At 39.1% G+C, this 19,833-nt stretch overlaps 1 protein-coding gene across 11 annotated transcripts in view; it reads right to left on the reverse strand.

Moving 5' to 3' along the window:
* Tcf12 (transcription factor 12) overlaps positions 1–19,833 on the reverse strand; it is a 251,544-nt gene that overhangs the window by 19,676 nt on the left and 212,035 nt on the right. For 5 of the 11 annotated variants that reach the window (XM_035443796.1, XM_027411205.2, XM_027411207.2 and 2 more), the window contains 7 exons: positions 18,803–18,942; positions 18,275–18,419; positions 17,873–17,937; positions 10,967–11,045; positions 4,060–4,133; positions 3,083–3,154; positions 2,133–2,339 (listed from right to left, as the gene is read on the reverse strand). In XM_035443796.1, the coding sequence (XP_035299687.1) occupies positions 2,133–2,339; positions 3,083–3,154; positions 4,060–4,133; positions 10,967–11,045; positions 17,873–17,937; positions 18,275–18,419; positions 18,803–18,942 (782 nt within the window). The remainder of the gene's footprint in view (positions 1–2,132; positions 2,340–3,082; positions 3,155–4,059; positions 4,134–10,966; positions 11,046–17,872; positions 17,938–18,274; positions 18,420–18,802; positions 18,943–19,833) is intronic. The other 6 variants (XM_027411206.2, XM_027411209.2, XM_027411208.2 and 3 more) reach the window with 2 other exon arrangements.

Raw genomic sequence — 19,833 nt, forward strand, 5'->3', positions numbered from 1 at the left:
AAAAGCTGATGTTGGAAGGATGAAAGACAAACACTGGCTCACCAGAAGGGGTCGGATCCTGTCAGACACTTTCTGAGTATAAGCCTGTAGCAATTCATGATCTCTACAACTAACATACTACTGACTGTTTATAGATAGGGTGGAGAAAGTAGATACTAGGTGGTAACCTAACAGACATGTGCCCTCTAAAAACAGAAAGAACTGAAAAGGTCTTGATAAACACTGAAAAACAGCTTGGGCTTAACTGTGTGGCCTGGATGTTACTGCTCTCAAAGGGACAGAGTCACTACATTTTAAGAAACCCCTCTTTGTAGAACACTATGAGGCCTTTTCTCCATCAGAATATCTCTTTGGGAGGTAGATGCATGTGGAACTCTGTAAGTTCGAGGCCAGTAGGGCTACAAAGTTGAGTACCTTAGTAATAGCAAGCAAGCAAGCAAGCAAGCAAACAAACAAAAACCAAAAACAAAAAAACTTAAGAGGGGAGGAATACAAATCGAAAATGTTTCAAAGGCCAACCTGAGATTTAAAAATAGGATTTTCAAGCCATTCTGCTAGAAATAAAGGTAAGTAACATATCAGCAATTTACTAATCTGGTTTTCTATATCTATAGTTGTAAAATGCCATGCTACTTGTCTAGTTATACCACTAAAATATTTCTTTGTGAGACAAGTTCTCTAAATGTAGCGCTAGCTGGCCTTAAAATCAGAGAGCCATGAGCCTTTACCTTTTAAGTGCTGGGATTAAAGGCTGGAATTAAAGCTACCAAGGCTCTACTAAAATTTTTCTAATAGTCATAGTGAAGATGAGTCATATCTGGATTTAGTAATTCATAATTGTTTTCATATTAGTTTATCAGCAAAAACTAATTTAGAAGGTGGTTAAAATCCAAGATTTCCTGACACTCAAAACAAAACAAAGAAAACAGAAAACAACATCCCTAACTGCAAAGACATGAGGTGGAAATAGTGAGACTAGAAACCAGGTGGCCTTTGCTGCTTTCTGGTGACATGCAAATGTGGAGACCTGGAATCAATATCTTTTTACAGAAATCAGGCCCTCAGCATTGGGGCACTTAATTGCTGTGGCTATAGGAGAGTTTTAGCCTTGATTACATGGCTTATAGTCTGAACTCTGTTTCACAGGAAAATATTTTGCAGCATGAAGTGGACATTAAAAAACATGCAATAAACATGCAGACACATGGTATCAGTTATACAGCAGGTTCAAAATAAATCTTTAAAATACAATTTGGATGAAAATAATGCAAGAACATTTGACACATATATACATAGTTTTAGAAGTCTATGCTTTTTCTTTTCTAAAGATGAATTAAATGATTTTATCTTCTGAGGGGACTAAACTAAAACAGTTTCCTTTGCTATCTAACAATCATTCTAGCTGCTCCCTTATCCCATTTTTGTTTCTTGATTTGGGAAAAAAAGGCTAAATTTGGACCTGTACAAATTAACAGTTTCAGTTTTTAAATTTCTGCTATTGAAGACAAATTCTAGATAATAACAAACAACTTTTCTAGCCTGGAAAAATTTTCTGGATTGGAAAATTCCTTCCTAGATTAGTTTTTTTCCTAAACTGTGGCACTGAAGACTGAACCCAGGGCATCATACATACTAGAGAAGTGTACCACCATTGAGTCACATCTCCAGGCTTCTTTTTACTTTGAAACAGGGTGTTACTAAGCTCCCCAAGCTGGCCTTGAGCTTGCTCTTCTCCTGGCTCAGCTTCTGGAATAGCTGAGATGACAGGCTTGTGACACTGGTCCCAGCTAGACTTTAAAGCACAGTCTTGCTTCACAGGCTATGCTATTCATCCTTCCTACTCACTATCCAAAGCATACACTGTCATTCCAATAAGTATGTATCTGGAAAACAGACCAGGCTAAAGCTAATAGATCTCTGTAGAAAGTTTCTTCTTTTTGTATGTGACCACAGCAGAATCTGACAGACCATATGATAGCCAATACAGGAAAGTCGAGAAGGCTCCTTTTAACATTCCATTAAAACAAAACAAAACAAAACAAAACAAAAAACCCTCCAACCCTTTCCTCCAAATTTCATGAAAAATAATTAGGATAATAGGGGTAATTGAACATAAAACGAACATGACTTACCATCGAAGCTGATCGACTGTTTGTAACAAGGCTTGATCCTCCATAGTTTGAATTGAGGTTTCCAATTGGTGCATTATGGGATGGTCCCAATAAACTGTGTATATCACTGTGGCTAGAAGGCAGGCTGGTAGAAGGTCCAACTGCATGGTTCCGAAGCACATGGATAGCATCATCCAGTCTGTCTAAACGGTCCTCCATTCGAGACTGCTGTAAGGATCAAAAACAACATGGGGTAGGGTGGTTACTGATGGCATCTACTCAATTTACTAAGTTCCTACATCTCCTATTCAGGGATATATGGAAGGCAGCAAGTGAAATACGGTATCAACTAGCTTCAAAAACGACTACCTATACTTCAAACCAACAACAAAAAATGCAGCTATTTTCAGACTATGATGACTTTTCAAAGCAGTGGACACAAGTCACTGCTTTATAAGACGAATTTAACAATCTATCAAGAGGTTATTTCGTTTAGTTTCTATAATACGAAGGCTGCTATGTCAACACTCAATTACAGCTGATGGAAAGGAATAAACTGTACTTTAACATGACCTCTGAAAGACATCAATTTGGGGAAAGGCTTTCAAATCCATTTAGTTTAAGTTTTAGGTGAGCAGAACACACCTATCTTCAATGGTGTACACATCCAGATAAGCTCTTTAATAAAACTGAAGGAAAGACATCTACTGCCCATGGGTCACACATGCCTTATTATACACAAACACATTAGACTTCTGGAAATCAAAAGCACATGCCAGTAGAGCTCTTAAATGAAGCCATTCTCAACAGACACGTCTACTTCTAGTACTGCTACAAGAGTGGCAATGCTTATTATTTGTTTGATTTTTAAAAGACGCTGGAGTCTGTATAGCTTGATAATTTTAAATGGATAAGGGACGTATAAGTAATTTAAACACACAAAAAAAGGCACCATCTAAAAGAAATAGTACCTCACAGACATCCTTTAAGAAGGACATTGCATCTTGCAAATGCTCGTGAAGTTGCTGCTCAACTCGATTTTTCTGGCAAAGTCAAGACAGAACAGGAGGCAAAGCACAGGTTAAGATTAACTCCAAAAGAGATGAGGAAATAGCTGATGTGCTTGTTGGCATAATCTGTTAGTAAAGTTAATGTAGAGATCTGCAAGATCTACTTGTATTAAGTTCTGAAAAGGCTGGGATTTAACAGGGACTCACAAGGTTAGCATCTAAACAGCACACACTGCTTGGGTTTGCTTGCAAAATACATGAGAAGACAACTTTCCCTCAACTTAAAAATATTTTGTTAGGCACAGAAAAAGAGTGTTTCTGTTTGCAACCTGGAATTACTAAATGAGAACATGACTTAGCATTTTACCAGATCACACTCATTTGTTTATTTTTATTACACTTTGTGATTCTGGGTTACAAATGTAATCACACAAAAGCCAACAGTAGTGAACATTCTATTACAAATTCTTCACCTTGGAGTATTAGTCCTATTTGTCTGGCAAGCAATGTAGTGCTTGTGTGATTTGTACTTTTTATTGTAAGAAAATATCAAAAATACTTTTATAGTAAAAAATTGACATCAATGGAAAAGTCTCATATAAATGTAACAAACAACACATGATTTTGAATCAATAGACTTGATTTCTTGTCCTTTTAAAAAATAAACTTCCTTTTACATACATTGACAGTATAGAAATATTAAGTCTTATGTTTTTCAAAGAAATAAAAATCCCTCTACTTTAATTCGATTTGTCTATACAAGTCTCATGTCCCAAAAAACAGATGAAAATAAGGACACCTAAAGTGTCATATTGTCTACTAAATCTGGTCATCTGTTAGCAAAGAATTCGTGAGCACTGCCACTACTAACAAAAAACCCCTCTGAACCATAACACAAAAATTCTATAACACCTGTAAAGATAGTAGATCGCTCTTACCAAGGAGTGAAGTGAGTTTTCATAGCTTGGGGATGAAGGAGCTTGCCCTCCAGCTCTGGGCCACTGACTGGTACCTGTTACACCAAAAAGCATTCACATGTATGGATGAACTAGTCTTGGTAATATTATGGAAAGTGTAAAGATACTTAGTAATCATAAACAAATAATGGAAAGCTTGTTTACCATTCAGCATAATATTAGCAACTTATAAGTATAAAATGGCTAGAAAACTTTTTCATTATTAATATATCAATTTAGTAAGTTGATTAATGAGGAAAAAGCCCATAAAACATAGCTAGCATTATGTTTGTATATTGTTTAGACTTTGTCTACAGATATGTGTTATCTTTGAAAATGAATATAAGGATATACAATGTTTGCATTTCCACAATGGCTTTATAGTGTTTGATAATGTTATTCATGATGACAATAATACTTATCTGTTTCTCTGTACCATAATTTGCTTAATTACCCACATCTCATCACTGGCAATTTTATTTTCCTTTGAGATAGGGTCTCCTTATGTAGCCTGGGCTGTCCTGAAACTTGCTACGTAGACCAAGATGACCTTGAACTCAAACTGCCTGCCTCTACCTCCCAAGTGCTAGGATTAAAGGCCCATGCCACCACACCCTGGCTGGGTTTTGATTGAGTAGCAATGCTGAGTGTTGCCACAATATACCATGACCGATTTTTTTCTCTGGGGAGTATATTTCCAAATGAAGTAGTATTTCTCAATTGAAAGAGTATATATATGCTGGACCGTGGTGGTGCATACCTTTAATCCCAGCCCTTGGGAGGCAGAGGCAGGCGGATCTCTATGAGTTTGAGACCAGTGTGGTCTACAAGAGCTAGTTCTAGGACAGGCTCCAAAGCGCTACACAGGGAAACCCCGTCTCAAAAAACAAAACAAACCAAAACAACAACAACAACAAAAAAGAGTGTGCACACATTCATGTGTAACTTCTGACAATGCTCATAGCCATGCATAGATGAAGCAGTTTCAAAACCTAAAAGGCACTAGGAACACTGCCTAAAAAACTATTTACATAGGGAGCCCAAATTACTGAAACAAAATGTCATTTCATTCAGATGGCAAGTGCCTTTAATCCCAGCACTTGGGAAGCAGAGGGAGTTGGATTTGTGAGTTCAAGGAAAGGCTGGTCTACAAAGTATGTTCCAGGACAGCTAGGGAAACACAGAGAAACCCTGTCTGGAAAAACAAAACAAAAAAAGCAAAAAACAAACAAAAAAATCATTTCAACCACTTTTGTTTCAATCATCCTCCAAACCCATATGTGATGAGTCTGTGGCAGGAGCCAGTTCATCAAATTGGATGTTCTGAAATGTTTGGAGACAGGACAGTCAGTAGGCAAACAAATGCAAACAGTTTCTGTGGTTCTCATGAGCTTAGTGTTACGGATGCAGAGGAATGCACTGCATCACTCACATGAGAAATCTGCACTCAGAAGACTATATATGTATGTATGTTGGGGACTGAACCCAGCATCTCATATTTGTTGGATAAATGTTCTATAACTCATTAAGCTATATTCCCCAGCCTTCTATAATTTTTGGATAATGGTATTAAGAAAACTTGCAACAGGTCATCAAGATGGTTCAGTGGGTAAAGACGCTTGTTGCCAAGCCTCACAACTGAGTTTGACACCTGGACCCATGTAATAGAAGAAGAGAACCGACTGTTGCTAGCTGTCCTGACTTCTAGATGTATACACCATGGCGGTGTACACACACACACACACACACACACACACACACACACACACACACACACACACACACACACACACACACAGAGAGAGAGAGAGAGAGAGAGAGAGAGAGAGAGAGAGAGAGAGAAACCATGCAAAGATCCAACTCTAAAACCCATCTAACTATACATAAAAAAAGATGGGGGAGGAGTTAAGGGGGAACTGGTCAGGATATAAAAAAATATAATGATAAATCACTTAAAAAAAGACATATACTTAAACTTACTTTGTTGTTTTATTATTGATTGGTCTACTCAGTGTTACAACACAAGGTTAAAGCAGAACATCAGCAGGGCTAAATCAGTAATAGATATCTCTTTGAATGTCATACAAATTCTGAGCTACACTTCATGGACAAAGGTCCTCCTATAACTGTAATAATCACCTAATATTTTGTCGTTGGGCACAAAGGGGGTGAGAGACAGTTACACAAGGCAGAGGTAGCTCACAAGTCAGCACCATCACCTGGTAAAATTGAGAACACAGGCATTTAGTGAAGGTTGGGAGTGCAGCTTCCAGAATGTATAAGTCCTAGAATGTGTAAGTTTCTAGGTTTGATCCCTAGAATTTGGTACACACAAAAATAAAAAAAAGAAAGAAAAAACCCAATTTATCTTAATCTGCCTTATAGAGATGATCTTAAGAGATATGAAAGCATACTACCACTTGAAATGTCTTTCTGGTAATAGAACATTAATACCATCTCCTTCTGTGCATAGATTCTAATATAATAAAAAAACTAAGCAGGGTAAATACACCAATATCTTGGCAGTCTTGGAGTACGGATGTCCAGTACTCTGCATGGGTTGGGAATCAGATTCCAGACACAAAGCACAACACTAGCTAACATGCATCTGATACTAGAAATCGCTATAAAGTTCATCTTTATAAAATTAGCATGAGAATAAAATATACACGTTAAGTTTAGAATCAGGTTGGTGGCTCTACCATGCAATTGTCAACTATTGCATACAGGACAATAGAGAAAAATGAACAGTGCAAAGGCTGGAAGTCTTGGTCTGTCTTAGAATAGGCTGCTCTCCCTCCCACAGCCCATCACTTGATGTTTGTGGCTGGACAGTTCCACAGGGAGAGCACAGACTTTGTGGGAAACAATTTAACTATCCTACAGCCTTTTTTTTTTTTTTTAAATTAGCTATTCTAAAAATTTGGCTCTTAGTTTAGAAAGATCATATCAAATTTACTTACTAAAATTTACTGAACTTATTTATAAGAAGAAGCTAGGAGGTGACTAGGATTACAGCTGAATTTTCTCTGGGAAGACTTTGGTCATACCTAAATTTATGCAGTGTTTTTGACTTGTTCTTACTCTGACCAGCACTTAGGAGCACTTCACTCAGTAGAAATGTTTCATAAACTAAGAGAATGGATACTCCCTCCCATGTAATAGCTAAGAGCACTTCTAGGCTTTAATTCATTTATTAGTTCCCTCTTGTTTCTGAGACAGTGTCTTACTATGTACCCTTGGGTGGCTTGGGACTTGCTTTATAGACTAGGCTGAAGATCCATCTGCCTTCTGTCCCTGCCCCTTTACCTCTCACTCAGTGCTGGGATTAAAGATATGCAACACAATGCTTGGCTCCCAGTTATTTCTTACTCCAGGCTCCCATTAGTTTCTCTTGTAAACCTTGATGTCCCCCCCCCACCACCACCACCAACACTAGAATCCTAATCCTTACAGGTTCCCACAAAATACCCCAGTCACCCTTTCCACACATGACTAGATTAGGAGGGCAGACACTTTCTCATTCAGATTTGTGCTGCATTCTTTCCTTTATATTCATAAAAGTTGCTCTCCTCCTATTAAAATCTTCCTCATAAAACCTGTGCCCTAACCTGACCATAACCGAGTGTCAATTCTGTGGCTTTAGTTTCACTGTATTCTCTCAACTTATCTGGAAACCTGCTGAAGCCAGGCAAGTGATTTAACACTAGGCATGCTTCCAGATGACATATACAAATATTTTCATTAAACTGACATAAACCTAAACTAAGCCATTACTATGAGGTTCTGAGGACTGCTACCAGGTCCTAACATTACAGACCTTCCTCATCTATATCCCGAATGAAGGCAAAGAAATGGTTGGCTTGTCTGCCTCCCAAGTTTTCATACTGAACATTCTCCTAACATAAATGTGTGTCACTTCCTAAACTGTAGTAGGCACAGCCATTTCTCTTTCACCTCATTACCAAAGGCCTGAGTTTCTTCAAGGGGGTGAAAGGGTGAGCCTGTTCTGTCCTAACACCATGAGAGAATAATTCTATTCCAACTTTGGTAAATCCCAATACCTAAGATAAACACGGCAGGTCCAATTAAGAGGCAGGTAACTGAGGTAGGCCCAGTGCTGGACAATGAAACATGAGGCTAAATCTATAGGAGAGGAGTCTGGAAAAGATTTAAGAGACATGGGGGAAAATGGTGTTTTTTTCTTCTACTGGGTACTGTTTGTAGTGTTTCAAAGTGTCAGAAAGAACTGCTAGGAGGTAGAACAGGAACTCTAATATGCAAATTTACAGTTAGTAAATGTTATGGGCTTCTTGTTAGTTAAGAACAAATGCTCACACACCTTTAATACCAGCACTTGGGAGGCAGAGGCAGAGGCAGAGGCAGAGGCAGAGGCAGAGGCAGAGGCAGAGGCAGAGGCAGAGGCAGAGGCAGAGGCAGAGGCAGAGGCAGAGAGGCAGGAGAGGCAGAGAGAGGCAGAGAGGCAGAGAGGCAGAGAGGCAGAGAGGCAGAGAGGCAGAGAGGCAGAGAGGCAGAGAGGCAGAGAGAGAGCAGAGAGGCAGAGAGGCAGAGAGGCAGAGAGGCAGAGAGGCAGAGAGCAGAGGCAGAGAGCAGAGAGGCAGAGAGGCAGAGGCAGAGAGGCAGAGAGGCAGAGGCAGAGGCAGAGGCAGAGGCAGAGGCAGGCAGATCTCTGAATTCAAGGCCATCTTGGTCTACACAGCAAGTTCCAGACCAGTCAAGGCTACATATATAGTAACAAGGTCTCAATGTCTTCCCTATACCCTAAGAACAAATACTGTTTAATGTTCAAGCTAGCAGAGACCAGAGTTCCTTTTTCCTTTCATCCTAAGCTTCTTAATAAGTACAATGTCTTAGAAGCTTCCTTCACAGGTTCTTGAGATCAAAATGTATGTTCCTGGTTTGGAAAGTGCTGGAGGAAGATGAGATGGATTTATCCAAGAATGACAGCCATGAAGCTGGCTATGAGGATCTGTTGGGTCTGTCTATCGTCACAGATCCTGTGCTGAGTCAGACTGATGGCCAGGCATAGGGAACAGGGCTAACTGTGGTCAACCCACTTATTTCAGATAACAGATCAAGGCCACATAAGGTACAAAGCAATCTGCACAAACAGGAGCTCTGGTGAGCTGTTTCCTTGTCTTTTGACTGTGACCATTTATCACACAGTGCTTTTCCTTCCTCCCCATCTCTGCTCTGCCATAGTGTGTGTATTCATGTATGCAAGGGAAGTAGACATGGCAAAGAAGACGGGAGAGATGCACCTTTATAAATACACTCTAAATTGGTGTTTCAGTAGCATTATGTGAAAATGGTTTTCTATTACTGCTGAATTCAAAGCAGACCCAAACATTATATAACCAGTAGTCTACATTTAGATTAACTATCTGAGTTATAGGGGAAAAGACTATCACTAGTTAAACCTCACTTAACAATGGAGGAGTCCTTTGTCGTACCAGTCTGTTTCACTCATGCCTTCTTAGATGATGAGCACCAGGCTCCTTTCCCCCTTGATGAGTACGTACAGTAAAGGACACATGGACACATCAGATGACAAAGTGCAAAAACAGAGGGGCAAAAATTACACCCAGGATTTTGTTAAAACAGTTCTAATATAGTGAGGAGGGCTAAGTTACATCATTCTCCCTGTAACTTCAGCTCTGTTAAACAACTCTAAGTCAATGGGTCTTTCATCATCTTGCTTATGTGGGCAACAGCTGCTTCACATTTACTAGACAGCTGAAGCCATGATTTCTGAAAAAGTGGCATAGCCTGCTACTAGCCAAGAGCAGCTGCTGCAGCTCAACTTGTCTATCCTGGAATGTGGCTGAGTAGAGACACAGGGCTAACAAAGCACAGGTGACAGACAACAAGAGCCCCCGACTTCTAGAAACCCTGCACAACACAACAATGCTTAATGAAAATGACCACATTGTCTTAACTGTTGCTAGATGGAGGGCAGAGCCAGAGCTGAGGCTGACCAATGTGGGGTGTGGGGATTTCACTTAGTTGTCTAATAATGGCTCCTCTTTAAAACAAACACATTTGCTTCAGGAAGTCCCTCCCCTCCAAATGTTGCTTTGAAAAATATGGGTATGGTTTTAAAATTATTGCCTGAAAGATATTTTCATGACTTTACTTAATATTAATAAAAAATTACCATTTATAGTATCACAACAAATTCATCCTAAGGATAGTTCTAGAACTTGACAAAAAACAATGTTCAAAATCAGGAGAAAGGAAAACAAACTGAACCATTTATGCAGCTCCACTAATGCTGCTCATCTACAGCATAGTCTCCCTCCCTCCCTCCCTCCCTCCCTCCCTCCCTCCCTCCTCCCTCCCTCCCTCCCTCCCTCCTTCCTCTCCCCCTCCTTCCCTCCCTCCCTCCCTCCCTCTCTCTTTGGTTTTTCGAGTCAGGGTTTCTCTGTGTAGCTTTGGAGCCTATCCTGGAACTCTCTCTGGAGACCAGGCTGGCCTCGAACTTACAGAGATCCGCCTGCCTTTGCCTAATGAGTGCTGGGATTAAAGGCGTGGGCCACCAACGCCCGGCTAGTCTTTTTCTCAACAGAGAAACTACCCAATCCCCTGGTAAGTTTTTATATAAAAATGTGTAATTATAACCTAAGAGTCTCAAAGAAGTTACGTTATAATTGGCATTGGAAACTATCAGAGATTACTTCAGAACCTAGGAAGATCATTAACAAATAATTCAAAATGAGCAAATATTTTAATATTTCTTCAAAATGAACTCCAGGGACAGTTTCTGATTAGATGTTTACTGTCAAAATGATTTTTTCATAATTTAAATAGGATTTTGTTGAATCAGAATTATTTTTAAGTATGTTCTATGCATAAAATGGAAACTCACCTGTGAGAGGTGAAGGAGATCCCACTGGTGTTGATGGGTTTGATGGAAAACTACTGCTTGTATGGTCAGGAGAATAAATCTAACCAGAAAAATAAGAGATACATATGCATCAGAATGTGATAGAAGCAAAAATACAAATTCATTCATGGAGCTGTTTTAGTGATCTCGGTCACACTACTCCAAGGCTCACAATGAAAAAACATTTTATCATACTGTACACTATTTTGTCACTAGATACCAAAGTAGCCTCAGTTCTCAAACTAGGATAAAAATATTGCATAATTTCAAATGTGAGAGGAACAACACAGAAATATATTTAATTATTGTGGTTAGAATGTTTCTAATTATCAGTAGAGAATCAAGATGTAAGGTTGGGTATGGGTGCACCCCTGCAATTATCAATACCTGAGCGGCAGAGGCAGGAAGATAACAAGTTCAAAGCCAGCCTGGGCTAAACAGCAATAACAGGCTGTGACTAGTACTTGGGAGGCAGAGGTGAGACTGAAACTTTAAGGTCCCATATATGAGGTGAGTCTTTGCCTCAAAACAAACTATTGTAAAGTTAAAATATCCGAGAAGAAAATCTTTAAAGAATATACCATCTAAGTAATATAAAAATGATAATCTCACACACACACAAAAAAAACCAAACTATAAAAGAACAAAGGCAGGGTCTCCTAGGTTGTTTTGTTATTGGTGTTTTGAGTCAGAGTCTAGGTTAGGTAATCAAGATCCCAGCAAGCTCAGACGGACCTTAGACCTAGAATTTGTGATCCTCCCAACTTAGCCTGCAAGGTCTGGTGTTGCAGGTGTTTCACTCCAAGCCTGGCCATTATGCATTAAAATGGTCTTTAAACCAGGTCTGGTGGTGTAGCAGTTGGGAGGAAGAGGCAGGTGGATCTCCGAGTTTGCAATCAGCCTGGTCTACAGAGTGAGTTCCAGGATGGCCAAGGCTACACCAAGAAATCCTGTTTCAACAACAACAACAAAACAAACAAAAAAACAAAACCAAAAAACCCCACAAAGCAAACAAACAACAACTTTGAAAACCAGGTGAGATTTTATGTTTTCCCTTTAAAAAATTGAACTAAAGAAAATTAACAGTTATTCCTTACTCCTTCAAAAAGTTACTCATCTGTTTTAGCTCCAATGATTGATTGTGTATTAAATTAAGCTTCTCTCAAAGGAAACTAAACTTCTACAAACATGTCTCAACACCTTTATCATTGTGACTCACTGTTTCTTATGTTCAGAAATCAATTGTATCTTTCACGAGCAACCAACGCTAACTTCATAAAGTATGTAATACATCATTGAAGAGGGAGGGAAGGAAGACTGATTACATTGAAGGTGAACAGGTACATGAGAAAATATCCACAAAACTGCATTGAGATTAGTTTGCCTTACTGACCATTACTCTTCACTGTGAGAACCAACTGCAAAAGCCCTGGAGAAACAGCATCCTGTGTAGCAGCTGGCAGCTACTTGTTCTCTGCTGGTGCTTACAATGTATCCCGAGCTATCCATTATCTGTCTCCTACTCTCAATGCTTGCTGTGCTGACAAGTGATGAGGGAGGGTAGAAATGGCAGAGCCTGTGCTAGGAATTCTCAGTGGAGGGACTTTTGGGCTTCAGGTTTATTTATGTTCCATCTCTTCTACTCTTCCTTCCCTTAAAGGTTTCGCTGAAGTCCTAAGTACCCTTTACTTCTCTAGTCACCTGGTAATGACATTCTTTGTGCCACCACACATCCTGGTGAATGACTCCTGAACTGATCTCTCTTGCCTGGACAGACTGAATAGAACACATCTGAACCTGAATCACCACTCTGCTTCCTGTCCTCCCCCCCCTTTTCACTTCTTTCCCTGTATTTTGGTGTGTGCGCCCCCTTTCTTTGGCCTGGCTCTTCTCTTTGTAGACACCAACATTCACAATTCTCAGTTTCTGGGATAGGTATACACCATTCTCATGCCACTTTAAATCTAGATATGCAAGTGTGTGGAGGCTACAGGACAACCTCAGGTGTTGTTCCTCAGGAGTTCTCCACCTTATCTTTTGAGACAGGATCTCTCATTGTCTTGGACCTCTGGCTGGCCAAGCCCCAGGGATCCATTTGTCTTAATCCCAGTGTTGAGACTTGTTTCTAAGACAGGGTTTCTCTATTTTAACAGCCTTGGCGGTCCCAGGTCTGGCTCTGTAGACCAGGCTAGCCTCTGCCTCCCTAGTGTTGGGATCAAAGATGTGCGCCACCACCTCCTGGCTCCAGTGTTGGGATTTAAAATGAGTGATAAAATTTGCTATAATACTTGTCAGTGGAAAGATTATTCAAAAGGTGGAATGTATCTTAGTATTTAGGCAATGGGAATCAGTAACAGAAGAAAGTGAAAGAGCTGTTAGAGATGACTTCATTCCAAATCTACAGCATGCCATAAACTTTGAGAACAATTACATGGTGAGGTTCTGTGATTGGTGAGAATTACTGTTAATGTTTCCGGCTACATGTATCTCACACTTAGGTAGGCATAGGCTTTCTAGGGTGTGAAGAATGGATTGCCAATTCTTTCAGCTCTGACCTTTCAGTGAAGTAATCCCTAAATACGTCATATGCAGGTGAGAGTTCCTTTAAGTCAAAGAAAACAGGGGTTACACTTGAGAGTCACATATGATCACTATTTTGAGTGACAGGAGATTGTTCTGATCATATACTCAAAACAGGGGTGAGCTTTTGAGAATCATGGTGTAAATAGGAGAAGCTATACTGAAATGTATCTTTTCCAAAATTTGCTTTTCCATTTTTACAACAGAAGCCATTTTTACCATTTACCCATTATACCTGTGGTTTGATGCGATACCAGACAGAATTGCTATTCATGCTTCATCTACACTTAAAAAGGGGGGGTGTGGGAGTTGAGAAAGATGGCTCAGAGGATAAGAACTGGCTGCTCTTCCAGAGGACCTGGTTTCAATTCTTATCACCCACATGACAACTCAAACTGTGAGTCTAGTTCCAGAGGACCCAACACCTTCACACAGACATATGCAGGTAAACACCAATGAACATAAAATAGGAAATTGTCCTCCTCTGACCTCCACATTTGCATCATGGTATGTTCATGCTTCCTACCCCCCCCCAAAACAAAACAAAAAACAGCTGTTTTACTCTCACAAAGAGAACACTCATGTACAGAGGAAGACTAGTACACTGGTACACTGAAGCCTTTCAGATGGCAGGTCATTTCACCAGTCTCTATCTCTGCAGGCACATTCTATCACCAAATCACAACTGAATTACATTATTTCAGAAAAATCATGATTCTCTTAGAAATCCTAAACACCAGGATTTTTTTTTGGCAAAGAACATTCTAAATGAAGATCTCTTTGCTCTATTTTTTAGCTTTAACGAACTCTAATATTGGTGTTTAAAGAAGAAAAAAGTCACTTTAAAAATGGAGGTGGCAATGACTTAAGAGTCTAGAGAAGAAACAAAGTCAGAGCTCATTCTACATGCAGCCCACAGGCACCCACGGTTAAATGGCCAATGATGAATAACTCCCAGTACCTTCTGCCAGGCTTAAACGGTAATATTCCTCATTTTACTGCAACAAATGAGGCTCCTCCTCCTATCAGTCATGCTCCATTCCAATCAGTAGGGTGCCAATAAAGCCAGAAGCTAATGAAAAGAGCCTTAGACAAAAAGAAACAATGGAGAGCTCCAGGCCCAACCCTGGAACTGAGAGACTAAGGTTTTTAAACACTGAAGCTTTTGCACATTTCAGTTAATCTTTATTATGCTAATGTTATTGAGTCTAAGGAACAAAGAAACTTATTTCATGAATTACTTCTAAACGTCAACTTCCCTGGATTTTCTTTTCTTTTGTTAGAGACTACTGACCATTTAACTATCTAGATTAACACACACATTCTCCCTCTCTTCTTCCCTCCCTGGCTCATAGAAATCAAAACATAAATTATCACAAAGAAGTCTGATATAATCAACAAAGTTAAACAGTCCTCTCGTTTGATCTCTTCTAAATTAAAGACTGAATGTTTTGATATGGTATTAGGCACTGAAATAAACCAGATGTTTCTTCCTCCATATAACTCTCCATGGGCACAGTCTTAAAGGGTGATTGTCTGGCAAACGTTCAGGGACACACAGATTTTTCCTTTCCTTCTATCTACCCATGTCTATTATCTAAACTAGTGCACAATCCATAGGGCTTTGGGGACTTTGTGTAAATACCTTCATGTACAATTCTCTTTCTTGCTATCCTGAGATTAAGACCACAATTATCCAGGCTTAAACCTAAAATAAAGGAACCTTTGCAAACGCATTATCTGGCCTTACATGTTTAATCACGCAGTATTCTGTGTGTTCTTTAATACCTAAACTGAAGAACAAAGGTTGTACCCTCTGGTGTTTCACACATGAAAGACCTTCTAAGGCAATTGGGGAACTAGAATTAACTTCTAATGACAACAACAGTGTTTTCTCATCAAAAGTGGATGCTATATTACATTAAAGATACCACATTCTAACCATCTATAATACCAAACATAAAATTGTGATATGCATGTCAGGTTCTCAGATGTAATTCTCATTAAGTTTCTTCCTCTCATCTCCCCTAATTCTTCCTATCACCAAACAACCCACTGTTTTTGCTTTTGAGTACATTTTAAACATTATTTATGAGAGCGTCTATTAGGAAAATTGGAGAAACAATGTTGTTTGGGGAGATGGAGGGAGACTGAAGGAAGGGATAGAAAGTGTGCATATGAGGGTCTGCAGTGATGGAGCAGATGGAATGCCTCACTCTCAGCTATGACAGAAATGATTTATGGAATGACCTGGCTGTTCTTGCCTAGTAACAACACAGGATGACAGAGCTGAGTTTCCATGACAACCAAAGCCCACCCACTAGCTAGATTAAACATTTTTTCCTGGCTTCCACTCAGAGTGAATTTGGATTTTTTTCTACAAATGCCACCCTGGTCTGGCTAGTATGCTGTTCATAATATGGAAGGAAAATCAAGGATGTCAGGGTAACTAAATTAAGCTTGAAGGACCTCTGAGAATACCACAAAGTCTTGTCTACCCAAACAATGATTTCTTCATATATGCTTTCCTTGAAATACCCAAAAACCTGTGAGAGAGAGAGAGAGAGAGAGAAAAAAAGGACTCCCAAATGGAGGTTTTATTTTTAAATTTTGTTTAATATTAAGAGTCCAATGTTACTTGTCCTCTTACATATGAATGACCTATCTGCTACTGGTTCTTCTAAAATGAGGAGGAACATAGCAAGCCAATCACATACCAAAGAGCAATTTTCTTCCTATACACGAAGTTTTCTTCAGGGAATACATTTAGAAAAAAGGAGGGACAACTCTCTTTAATCATCCCAGATACTCACTTCTAAGACAGTCCTTGTAACACAGCTTTCTAGATACCCAAAGCAGCAGAGAGGAGCAGTCTGTGGCTAGTTAGGTAGGGATTCTATTGTATATGAGCTCTACCTTTACTAGCTAGTGGTCCCTAGGGCAAACTACTTAATCTTTTGAGCCCAAGTCACTTAACCTTTAGACCTCAGTCCCCCAACCTGTAATGTGGGGGTATAATACCAATCTTATAGGGTTTTCTTGAGGATTAAATGAAATAGGGCATGGGAATGCTTAGTGTAGTGCCAAACAACTAGAAGGCACTCAGACCACAGTTTACCATTTCTGTGGATTTGTACCACCACCATTACAGTCGATCATTTCTGTGGGTTCGTACCGTCACCATTATTACGTATGTTCCAAGATTAAATCCAGCAAACATTTACTGGGCTCCACTGTGTGCAGGGTCCCGGTATGTAGTAGAAGAGTTTGACTTGGCTTCATTTCTCAAAAAAACTCATACTTACAGCTATAGAGAAAGGTTTATTTACTCAAACAATACATAAAGAAGTTTCTTTCTTCAGGAGCTTAACAGCTGCTCACATATCAGAGTTCTACTTTCCCTATCAACAGCAAATGTTTGAGAAAGTTCATTGTATTTCAGAGAAAATATAAGACAACTCTGGAATTCTAACAGGCTGACCGCTCAAACTAAAGGAAGAGGGGAAAAAAAAAAAAACAAGTATAAGGAGAAACTTCACAAGGCAGAAGGCATAATTTAAATTTGAGTAATTAGATTTGAGTCTTTACAGATAATTAATAAATACCTGTCTCTCTTTCTGGCTTTAGGTTTCCAAACTAATTTTAACATTTTAGGAGTCAGATATATTAAACTGTTATCATTGTTGTCTCTATGATTTTGATGTGATAAACACTAGCTATATCGTATTATAAAATGTCTTTGACTCAGTTTCATTCATTTTAGAACAAGTCTTTCAATGATTCTGAGCCCCACCCCTTTGGAGCCTGTCCTGGAACTTACTGTGTAGACCAGGATGGCTTCGAACTCAAGAGAACCGCCTGTCTCTGCTTCCCTAGTGCTGGGGTTAAAGGCTTGAGCTACCACTACCCAGCTGATTGTTTTTTCCTAATAAATAAAAGTATATCCCATCTTGTGAAAACCCTTATAAAGGCATTTCATTCACTGTAGATGAATTGGATTTTCTTTCTTGGTTCCTTTTGATTTATTTAAGTGGGTCACTTGAGTGTTTAAAATACATATATTTCCTCAAATTCCTCTTTGTTTTATCTGTATCTGTTCCACTCAAATAAAGACATATTTAAATGAAACTACAAATACTGTAGGTATGGAGCAGGGTGGTGTTATCATGAACTACTTTAATGGTATGCACCAATATAAACAGAAAACAGCTCTTAAATGAGTAATTATGTTAATAATGTAACTATGCCATTTACTGTTCACAAAATATAAACCCTAGTTCATCAGTAGAATGTGTACATAATACTTACAGACGCCAAAGCCTTTCCAAGCGCATCACCCGTCTGTGAGCTTCCAGCAGCATTCCCTCTGGCTCCTGGATGGTTCAAATAGGTAAACAAAACAAGAAGACTAGCAGGAATGCTACTTTTTTTTTTTTTTCTTTTTCTTAAGCATGTACCTATTACTTCAAGGGTACCCTGGCTTGAGACTTCATATATCACTTCGAATCAGGAAACACTCTATGTGCAAATTAAACAAGCTATAAAAATAAAGATGAGTTCCATATTGATTCTTGTATTAATGAAACTTAAAGGTTAATTATCTACTTTCATTTTTATTTAAACTAAACACTAAAAATTTTATTGAACAATATGGGTTTCAGCAAAACTCTCAAATTAGGATTAGGAAGTTTCCCAACCCAGAAAGCTCACCTAGAATGCTATCTGATCCATTGATGGGAGGAGTATGGGAGGCGGCAACATACGGTGAACTGCTGGTACTGCCACGGTGGAAGCTGGACATTGGCGGAAGACTTGTGTTTATGTCTGTAGGTGACACTGAGTGTGGAGGATAATTCTAGAAGGGAAAAGAGACATAATCTATTATAGGTTTTCTGAAGGCTGGGGATATTGCTTAGGCGTAGAGCACTTGCCTATCATGCATGAAGTTTCAGTCCTTAGTTATGTGATGCTCCCCTCCCAGAGAGATAATAAATAAAAAAATTGAAAGCATGCATTTTTTTGAATATGAATGTAGACTTATCCCCGACAATCTGTATAAAAGGTTAAAATGAGCATGACATATGACAAGTTAGCACCTAGTATGGCAGGGCAGTCACAATGAAAAAAGTCATGGTAAAGTAAGCTTGTAAATAATTCAACATTCAGAAGTTTTGGCATAATTGATTTTTAAATAAAAAAAAGAAATATGTAAGGACAAAATATTGTTTGATAGCCTACCAAGCGGTCATGTGAATGAAGGCTGCCATAACTACTGGACTGAGACATGTGGGAAGTTGAGGTCCCCAGAATTCCACTAAAACCAGGCTGGCTCATCCCGTTTGATGAACTCCAAAGGTCAGAAGAACTGTGGGTCCCATCTATGATAAAAAGAAAAATAAGAGTTTTCCTTAGCCAGAATTTTTTATTTTGAATATGTACAAAAACTCCAAAGGATATAATGATGATCGACTTCAACTGTTCAGTTGCAGATGATCTAGAATCATCCAGGAAAAGTAATTCAGTGAGGGATTGCCTAGATCAGAGGCCGAGGGCACATCTGTGAAAGGTTTTCTTAACCAGGTTAATGGAATGTGAATGGTACCATTTTGTTGTCTGTGTCCCCCTGAACTATTTAATCGTGAAAAAAAGTGAGCTGATCAAGTAAGTGCACATGAATTCACTTCTCTCTGCTCTTGACTCTCATGTGTTTAGCTGTGTAAATTCTCACTGCCTTAACTTACTTGCTGTGATGGATTGTCACCTTTCTCCAAGTTGCTTTTTGTCAGAGTGCTTTATCATAGCAACAGAAACAAATGATGCCTGCAGATATTATTCCCCCCTTCCAACCTAATATTCTATCAGGTTTTCTACCCTCCTAGCCCCAAAATTGCTATTTAAAAAGAAGTAACTTTTATAGTTAAAGAAAAAACAAAACCAGCACAAACTGTAATAGGTGGATTATTTTAACAATCTTCAAAAAACATTTATTTCATACCAAGAAAGGTAATACAGACTTGAAATCTGGGGGCAAATTGGATTTAATTTTTGGCTAAATGTTCTACCCATAATAGGCAACACACATCATATCACACATTCTGAAAATATGAAATGGAGAAGTTTCTTTCACAGTAAGCCAAGGTAAAAAGGGACAACATTACATAGTGAGGCTTCAAATGAGATGTCAGCAGTGACTTCATCTATGGCACAGTCAAGGAACCATTTATGTAATGATGTACAGCTCCCACATACACACTTTCCACAATACCAAA

Source organism: Cricetulus griseus, chromosome 4, assembly GCF_003668045.3.
Source record: "Cricetulus griseus strain 17A/GY chromosome 4, alternate assembly CriGri-PICRH-1.0, whole genome shotgun sequence".
Lineage (NCBI taxonomy): Eukaryota > Metazoa > Chordata > Mammalia > Rodentia > Cricetidae > Cricetulus > Cricetulus griseus.